The sequence below is a fragment of the Rhea americana genome, unplaced genomic scaffold, assembly GCF_003343005.1.
Source record: "Rhea americana isolate MKP2758 unplaced genomic scaffold, rheAme1 scaffold_2, whole genome shotgun sequence".
Taxonomy (NCBI): domain Eukaryota; kingdom Metazoa; phylum Chordata; class Aves; order Rheiformes; family Rheidae; genus Rhea; species Rhea americana.
In genome coordinates this window covers 4,221,846-4,231,866 of record NW_028186149.1, presented here as the reverse complement: position 1 = coordinate 4,231,866, position 10,021 = coordinate 4,221,846, and the positions used below count along the sequence as shown (strand labels likewise).

General features: G+C 40.7%; 1 protein-coding gene across 1 annotated transcript; it reads left to right on the top strand.

The window, feature by feature from the left end:
* Window positions 1-2,475: 2,475 nt before the first annotated feature.
* On the top strand, window positions 2,476-9,605 carry LOC146596610 (uncharacterized). Its single transcript, XM_085303702.1, has 7 exons — window positions 2,476-2,558; window positions 3,923-4,255; window positions 6,017-6,433; window positions 7,650-7,745; window positions 7,848-7,875; window positions 7,980-8,014; window positions 8,868-9,605. The coding sequence occupies exons 1-7, from the start codon at window positions 2,480-2,482 to the stop codon at window positions 9,044-9,046; spliced, it is 1,167 nt and encodes a 388-aa protein (XP_085159828.1). The 5' UTR covers window positions 2,476-2,479; the 3' UTR covers window positions 9,047-9,605.
* Window positions 9,606-10,021: the final 416 nt, after the last annotated feature.

The window sequence follows — 10,021 nt, the reverse complement described above, 5'->3', positions numbered from 1 at the left end:
GCTACAACTGACTTCAGATACCAGCAGGACAGCTTGAATCATCAGGTCTGGCACTATGCACCCCGAAGAAAACCTTCCTGTCTTGAAAGGTGTGACGAGATCAGTTAAGAGCTYAGGCAGGAATGTGCATCTCACTCAACTGGGTATATTTTGCTTTTTGGAAGTTTGAGAATAAGCAAAGTTCAAAAGATAAGAATTATCACTATATTTTCTCTGGGCTGTCTGAGTTCTTCTTACAGAACCAGAAATTAGTGGAGTGTCTGCAACTCCAATCCTTGTTACTGGAGAATGTCTCAGTTCTATAAACATAAATTCAAGCTTCATATCACTATGATGGCTTTCTGCAGAGATAAAGAGAACAAACAAGAAATGCTGTAACACACTACTTAGAAGGCTGAACCATCCTTATGATTTAAATGTAAGTTGCATTTCCAAGAAACTTTCTGATTTCAGAAAACTTTCTCCATCTTCCTTTCCCTCTACCACTTTACAGAAGTAGCAGTTACAAATATCTGTAACTGTGTGGTTGGAAGTGACTATGAGCAGAATACACAGCAAACCAAAACCCCCAAAGCTCCAAATTCACAGGTGAAATCACTCAGATGGGATAGAATAAAGTGGTGAAGGGACACCAGTATTTTTTGATTTGCCTTTTAGACAACCATTGTTCCTTAAACTCACAAACTGCAACACCTAAGCTCCAAGTCTGGATACTCTTAAATTAAAGCCAAGTAAACTCAAGGCAGAACTCTGTAATGTGATAAAAAGAGCAGATGCTGTATGAAAGAGCTGGTGCTGGAGTAGAGAGCCCAGAGCTCCAGATGGGAACCTCACACTAATTCTAGTAAGTCTTCAAGCTCTTCCCATCGCCTAAACCACTAGCCAGACTCAAATTTATTAGTGAATAAAAAAGCAAGCAAGCACGTTCAAGTATCTACATGACTTACTCAGGGCAACTTATCACACACCTAAGAGCTAGCTTTCCAAGGAAATACAAACAAAAGGCCTTTGGCTGAAGGTGAGAAAAACAAAGASACAAATCTGGCTCACTATCTTGTCTTTTAAATCTGGAAAGACAAGAACAGAGTTTTTATGAACTCTGTGTTGCATACTTCCCTTATTTACATATCCTGTGGCATTTCTGTCTTTGCTTTCTTTATATCCTGGTTACCAGTATCTGCTGTTATCTGACACTATGTTACATCAACAGTGTACTTGTATGTTGTGGTCAACATGTCGCTGCATTTGGAAGATAGTATCTCAAGTCTTTCTATTTCTTCTTAACTTCTGCTTCCTACTTTACCATCTGGCAGTTTTAGTTAAAAAAAAAAAAAAAAAAAAGGAGGAGGAGGAGGAGGAGGAACAAGAGACATAAAACATACAACTTTCTTTCCTCTTAGAAAAATTTCTTAACTTGGCATTTATTTCTCATTATAGCATTTTATATGGTCATACTCTTTTCGAGAAGTTTCACTCAAACAATATGCATGCACACTGCTAGTCCTCTATTATGAGCAGAAGATTAACAAAGACAAAAATACTAAGCACCTCAAGCAGAAGGTTCCTGACTTATCTTTTTAATTATTATAAATAAAGAAATAGCACATACTATTATTCACAAATACTTTTTAAAAATAACTTACCATACCTCCCCACTGGGTTACTTTGCTACACCAATGCTGCAGCAAGAACTGGCAAGAAAACGCAAGAAAACCTGGCATAGGAAAATTATTTCTGGAATAAAGCTTGCAAAGTCTCCATCATAAACACATCATTTCTGAGAGGAGCAGTACAACACAGAGAGTAACAGGTACGGGGGTAGCGAGTTCCCGTCTGCCCTTGCCGAGCCAGCCGCGGCCTGTGGCCTGGCCCCAGGAGCACGAGCCGTAGAGCCGCGCGAGGGGACGGCCGCTGCAGAAGCAGGGCCGAGAGCGCAGCGCGTTAAGAAAGCGATGCCTTGTTTGTGTCCACCTTGAACACTCACTAAAATAAAACTGCTGTTCAAACTTGACTCTGCCTGGCAACGTGGCTGTCCCTGTGACGATGTCCCTTAGGGCCAGAAGCGCTGCCCCTGGGAGCCCACCGCAGCCACGGCTCCTCTCTGGCAGCGGCCCGGGCACGAAGCCCGCTCTTATTTGCTGCAGCCTGAGGCAGTCCTCAGGCTGGTGGCACGGGTCTCGGAGCAACGCCAACCTTCGCCGGTGCCCCAGGGCCACGATCGACGGCCCTGCTCTGCCACAGCTTTCCCAGGGCTGCCTGCGAGGACAGCCGCGCTGCCGGTGCTCCTGCGCACGGCCACCCCTGCGGCACTGCCGGGCAGCGCGGTGGCGGCAGGACAGGGCTGACGGGCACCCATGGCAGCTGCCAGACAGGCGAGGCATTTTCAGGAAGGAAAGGCTAGGGCTTTGCGCCTTGTCATTGCTTCCGTTTTTTTTTTTTCCTTGAGCACTATTTAGAGTTGGGGAAGAAAGCAAGTGAAATGAAGGACACACTGTCCTCCTGCTTGCAGAAAGGAATATACCTCCTAATGATCCTGTCTTTTCAAGGAGAAATAACAGGTAGTGTACATTTTCTCATTTCTCTCTTTAGCAACCTGTAAGTTATTTTTGCTTCCCCCCCCTATTTTTTTTAAAAACATACCTATACATAAGATGGTTGACTAAAGTATGTGAATGCAGAGATGAGTCCTCAGCTTCTACTAGGGAGTGGCTATAGGCATGCTCCCCTTTTTATCAGTACCATTTTCACGTCTTAAAACTGAAGAAAAGAGCATTTCCTTGTCTCAAAACGGCTTGGCAGAAAAGAACAGGCAGCGCTTGCAGGCGGCCCCAGCGGCGTCGGGCCCRGCAGCTTTGCACCCGCTCCTGCCAGACCCCGGCTGCCTGGGGCACAGAAAGCTGCAAGCRGCCAGCCCGGGGTGGCAGCATTAATACTGCCACTTCTTATGGTTGTCTCATATCTCTGCCAGTTACCTCAACTGAGAGTTTTCACAGCCATCTAGACAGACGTATAGAAAAGTTTTAAACATTTTTCTTCCTCTTTTTAAAATACTTAGTTCTCAACCTCACTTTATTCTAGAATATTAAAGTACAAAGACGCAAAAGCTCAAGGACTATGCCTAAACACATTCTTTCATCCTTGGGTTACACAGATCTAGCCTACTTAATGTTTTGCAGCTGGCTGTGGGGATTTCACATATGAGGACTCTGACTAAAATGACTTTATTTCTTAGTTTTTTGGGGGTTTTTTTGTTGTTTTTGTTTGTTTTTTAAGAAGAAGAATATTGAAATGTACTGTTGGCTGCATTTTGGATACATGCTCCATACAACATTCATAATAAAGTTGGGCTCCAGTTCCGCAGTTAGTGGTGATACATTACTAATGCTCTGCATATGAGTAGTTTCAACTGATTGTGTGTTTGCAAGATCAGAGACTGCATTTATGCCTAGCAAGGCGCACACAGACAGCAGGCTAAACCTGCCACACTAAAAGTGCAGTGGCTGATTGTGGCTCCCTACTTCAAGATAATTTGTATGGGATTTTTAACTAAAGAAGTATCCATCTGTACCATATTTTCATCTTTAAACTCTATTTAGTATCATTAATGTGATCAGAAACGTCCACAGAATTGCTTTATTAAAATAACAGAGTACCTATACTAGACCATTTGGTAAACATGAGTGATGAGTGGTCACCATACTGCTCAGTTCAATCGAAGAGATCAGATCTGCATTCAGAAGGCTTCCTCTTGGAAACTGCTTCCAAGAGGAACATAGCCAGATCCCTGAGGAGAGCAGGGTCCATCACTACACTGGCAATACAAGATGTTGTTTTGACAACACAAATGAATCTTAAGTTTTTAAAGATTTAGCTACTTTTACAGATAATTTTGCTTTATTAACCACATAAAAATTCTTAACAGGTGAGACTTTCTTTCACCAACTAGAACATGGAAATCTTACACTTCACTGCAATGAGCCATTTGCTAAAGAAAATACAAGAATAGATTGGTATAGGACAGCAAATGATATGCAACAACTCAATTTAATTTACTGCTCTTCCAAGTGCAATCACTTGTGTACAGAAACAGCCTGCAACGATACCTTAGAGGTCACACGTGCTTCACCTGATGGTGGGATGTTTGCATGTGGAACAATTTCAAGTGATGAAGAACCAGCGACTTCCCTGCTGTTCAGCGACGCGTTTCACTGCAGCCACTATAGTTTCTTTCTTGTACAGACTAACACCGCATCAGGTGAGTGATGCTTTTTATCAATGCCTATTTCTATGCTTCTCTCAATAAGCTCATCTTCAGCATGGAGGCCCATAAAGAACATTGGTGAGTTTGCATTAAATAGGAGATAATTTAGAGAAGGTTGTACTGTGACAACATTTAGCCCATTTTCTTAGAAGGAAAAATACTTTACTTCAGTTTAAAAAGAAAAAAAAACCAATCTCTGTATCTTAGACTGTGGCCTAAGGAATTCTTCAGAGAAAACAAAGAACTTAGTAAGGTGAACATGACTGTGACTTATGGTCTGAGTGGAATGTAGGAGGAGAAATCAAACACAGAATCTAGCAGAAATGAGAAAGCTGAGTGATTGAGAGGAGAAGCAGCTATATCTATCTATCTATCTATATTAAAAAAGAATCTGGTCGGTACCTTCAAAAATATACACTTTTTAACTGAAGTAATTTTAATTGTTTCAGTCCATTTTGAGTCCCGACTCCTAATACCTTCACTCAGCCTTTTTTAAAAATAATTCTCATTGAGTTTAGTACTATTCCTCATAGAAACTTTTTTCCTCCCCTCTAAGACATGGGAGCAAAGCAACAGCCACATGTCTACTTCATATCTGACAAAGTGAGTTAATCGAGTTAATGTTGTAGTAAGATTTAAGAAAAATGAGCTTTAAGCTACAAGTAACACAGCACCAACAGTCTTAACTCTGCTTTCTGAATTTCTGCACCCAGAATAAGGTTTTTGCCAAAGCTTCAGATCTTTTTGGCTGGCAAATGGGAGTAAAATAGTGTAAAGGTTTTAAAAAGCTTTGCATTGTACCTGTGAAAGTTTTCCCAATAGATGAACTAATGAAGACCTCTTCACACTGTCTTTCCAGAACCCTCCTGAGAGTCCCGGCATTAAAAAGAAACTACATTTTTTTGCTAGCTTATGTTATAATAGAAAATTGACCATTTAAATTTCAGATAGTCAAAAAGAGTGAATTTTTCTATATAGCAAGTGATTTAATCTCTATGTACAAGCAAACAGTTGCTGCTCTCACACTACCCTGTTTAATGTTTAGTACAGCTGGACTGCCTGAAGTAGCTGGACTTCAATAGCTGTTTTATTATTTCTAAATCTTCTCAAAGCTATTTTCCTTAGAGGCTACAGATAACAGGTTAGCCCTTTTTCAGATCTGAAACGAGCTGCCTCAAGTGCAGGAAAGGTCCTGGCACGGATCACGCCACCGCCAGGGAGGCTCCTGGCRCCAGGAGGAAGGTGGCTGCGGGCGGTGGGCCGCGCGCTGGGGCCAGGACRGGCCTCGGCTGCCACCGCTCCAGCATGGCTCGGAAAAGCCTGGATTTGCTATGCAGCGCCCCCAGATGCTGGGATTAGAGGTTCCACTGACCGCACGCTCCGCTGTGCTAACAACAGACAACTTCACTTTARATAAAAATTTTTTAATTATCAAAGCATCCTCCCCTTGGAAGGGCATTACTGCCTAGCGGTTTACGTCGAAGCCGAGTGTCAGAACGATTACCAAAGCTCGCTTATCTCGGTGCTTCAGATGGCTCTATTTTCCATGCTACCTACCGCCCAGGCTTATCAACAAATATAATCCCTATTTGTCACTCAGGTATCGTACAACAGAAATATTTTAACTGAATTACATGACTCTAAAATATGGTTTCGTTTGTGCCTGAGATGGCATTTGGTTGTCATGCAGTTCTTGCACTTCTCAAACTATTGCTGGTTAAGTCTAGTTTGTAACATCTTTTGTGTTTGTTTCAGGGAAAAAGAGCTCAGGCAACAGTCAGGAAAAATCACAAGTCTCTCGCAAATTCAAAGAAAAAGATAACATCACTCTGTCKTGTGAATTTTACACTAACTGCTCAGGACACTGTTTTTTTATGTACTGGATCAGAGTCAGTAGAACAAGCGAATGCCTGTTTTCTGCTGCGAATGAAGACCTAGCCCCAAGCCTGGCTTTCAATGAGCACTGCTGTGTTGATCAAGACATCCAGGAGCGACTGTTGAACTATACAAACTTCAATTCCAGTCACAAAAGACATAACCTAACTCTTCTGAACGTCACGAGTGCTGACAGTGGGAAATATCTGTGCGTTGTTGCTGCCTGGCAACACGGTAAACTTGTGTGGCAAGTTCCTACTAACTGGTCAGTGGATGTCCAGAACGACAGAACAGCACGTAAGCTGAAACTACGTTCCTAATAGCCTGTAGCAGGAACATCTGCACTCTTCGGAGGAATTCCCCTTGTTTGGTTTAAATACTCTGTGTTCTGGCACTGAAGTGAGCCATGAAATCCTACATCCTGAGAATGTGATCAAACAGATTGCAATTCATTTTATAAATCATCATTTCCAAAGATTATTCTTCTTCAGGAAATTAAACACTCTTTAAATAACTTAAAAGAGAGAGTAACTCTACATCATGAAGTGGCAGTGTATCAAGGACCATTTAGCCACTGTGTCATGTAGAATGCTTTGTGGATGATTATTAATAGTATCAGGTATAAAACTAACTCCACATTTGCAATAAGGCTGTTTGCAAATGAAGGAAAGTGAATGACAGTGCAAATGGTTTAGAGTCTCATTATAGTTTCTCTTTTTATGACAAATGTTAGAATTATCCAAGTGTAGAGGATAGTCTTCCAATATCACATTATATGCTGTAAAGTCATCTTTAACCCCAGATACATATTAACATTTTTTCAGAGAAGGTCAAAACTTCACACCTTACTGATGTCAGGCAGTAAAGCTAAGGCCTTGGAAAGGGGCAGGGTGCAGTAGGGCAGGCTGCACAGAGCCTCCACCTTCCCCAATGAGATACAAAATAGAAAGATCCTGCTTGCCTTTCCACTCCACCCTCAACAAACTACCTGGCATCCCTTATATGATCACAACAGGTATCCTAACTGCCAGCAACAAGAAGCACCAGGGAGAGGCTAGATTTTCCTCTTTCCTAGGCTGACAGCAAAGCCTAACACACCTCCTTGGTGACGGTGGCCTGCAGACAGACCACTCAAAGATGCCTTTCAAAATGTACTACATCTTGAAAAAAGTAGTGGTGAGAACTATGTGAACAAATACATACTGGACAACATCCTACAGCAAGCTTTGAAGRTATCACAGTCTCACTACAGTAAATATCTATTTTTTGCTCACCAGTACAGATGAATATAGTAGTTATTTTAAAGTAAGGGAAATTTGCTACAAAAACCATTTCCCAGAATACAATACCCTGCAGTCATCCATAGTAAGGGCGTTATAYGTAAATTATGTTCACAGCAGCTAAATATCAAGTGATCACTTGTAAAACACTGCAGATTATGATATTAACTAAATGTCTTGATCCAAATGCCATGACTGATTCATGTGTTAAAAATATAATCAATTTTATTTAGCTACACAGTGGCATATCATCTCTGGAGCTGTAGCTGGGATTATTTTTCTCAGTGTGACAGTAGGACTGATCTTTCTGAAGATATTCAAATCAAAAGGTAATGAACATGTCCAATCATTCTCTTGAATTAAAACAAAAAAAGCATCATTTGTAGGAATATTTTAATTACTAACASTTTATAATATTTTATCTTTTTCAGAGAAAAAAACAACCACACAGCTTACCAGGTACTGCCTTGAAAGAACATACTTACAGAACATCAACAATTATTTTTAAAGTTATCTACATAGGATAGAATGACTATAAACACACCATCTTATTTTTATTTTAGAGATCATGATGCTATTGGAATGACAGAAGATGAATGTAAGCATGAAGTTTTGAACAAACTTTTGCAGTGACTATCTTCAGAGTAGACTTAGGATGTCTTGCATTACAGATTTATGAGGGTTTGTTTGTAAGGGAGGACTTGGATAGAACCTCCCTCAGGGTACCAATAGTGAGAATTTAGAAGACACAGTCGTGAACTTCGTTATCGATAAACTTTCTCCTGATGAATACCTCCAAAGATCAATGTTAACTAGTTTCAAAAATGAATTAAAAAATAATATTGATGTAAAGAAGATGCAGAGAAGATCCATAAAGGTAGTCCTGCAGAATAAGCTGTTGTTCAACTATTGTTCATGCTGCTCTAAACTTGTCTGTGTAGACAAACTCTTAGTTCACTGCTTATAGTTTTCAAGTGTCACATAATGCCAGTTCTTTAGCATTAAAAAYGCGCTAAGCAAATTAGTTAGGCTAACTGTAGATATCTAAGGCGGCTAGTAGGTATAAAATATTACAAGTGGATTGGAAGACATGGGCTCTGTTTTCTTTTCCTGTCTCTTTTTTGGCTTTGATCAAGTCAGAATCTCTCTGTCTCAGACTTTTATTCTCCATGTGAGATAAGAACATAAAGGTCTTTTTATCGTCAATGAGGAGGCCAAAAAAAAAAAAAAATCTTCTATACAAGTGTTTCACAGATACTCCATCTTGCAGTAAATATACTATTGCTAGTACACCACTTATCTCTGACTTAGAACACAGTACAATCCAGCACTTGGGTGTAGGGCAGAGAACCCCCCCCCCATAAAAGGGGAGAATTATTTTTTGTTTAAATAATATCAAAATTAATCAATTTTAGTTATCTGAAATTAATTCATTCTTTTGTTTTTCACAGGTTCTCCATATGCAATAAGTGGTAGCGATGATATGTACAGAAATCAGAGCCTTTACTCCCATGTAACCAGGACTTCCACAGAGCCAAATGGGACCTCTTCTAGCCCAGATAACAACAGGGCTGCTGAGGCAGGACAGGGAGCAGACATATGTACAGTCTATGCACTGTTGAATAAATAGCTGTTTCAGATACCTCAGGATGCGAAGGTGAAAGTAACACTTCCTGCAAATTACATGGCAGTCTGAATGCCATGCTGGCTAGATACATTAACTTTATTGCTAGAATGTCTGTATATTCACAGATCAATATACTTCAAGTACACAAATTGCCTGGTGAAATGTTTCTTACTATAGCAACATGGAAAATTTACTTCTTACTTTCTGATTCTTCTGCATCAAGAAAACCAAGTTACAGGTTTTATTTCTGGCCCAAAAAATCTTGGGAAACGGAGTGTGACTCATTTTCCGCAAACATTCTCCCAGTGACACGTGTGAAGAAGATGGTGACTACCTTCAAACTGGCACAGGGGACAGGGAAGCCAGAGCAGAAGGAGCGCTGCAGCGCACCTGGCTCCTCCTGCCACCTCCGGAGCGCAGCAACTGCGGCTCCGCGGGCCAGGCCAGGAGGGGAGAGCAGGACGGGAGAAGCGGCCGCTGCCCGCCAGCGCCGCGGGGCAGCGCCAGCGCGAGGACAGCTCTGCCTCCTTGTTAGGCTAATCCAATCTTTGGGCACGCTAGATTCGTTGCAGTATACTGTTTTACGAAAGTATTTGAAAATTCTGGCTGATTTCAGCAGCCAGGGTTCCCTAAAATTACTTTACAGCTAGGTCAATATTTTATTTTAACATATACAAAGCAAATGTTTCTGATCTTTAGTTTATATATTAAGGTTCTGTTTCAAGTTTAACTTGGATTTTTTTTAAGGTATATTACCCTTTGATAATACAACATTTTTAGATGGACTTGAACTGAGATTCCTAATGAATTTCCCCAAATACTGAACAGTTTYTAGATGCAGAAATTTTTTTTTCTTCTATATGCCCAAATTTGTAAACTACTACATAGATTCTTTGTTATTAGGCTACATGAATCAGCAGGTTCTAACTCAACAGTAGATGCAAGAATAAAAGCAAAATAGTTTTTTTTTTTCTTCTT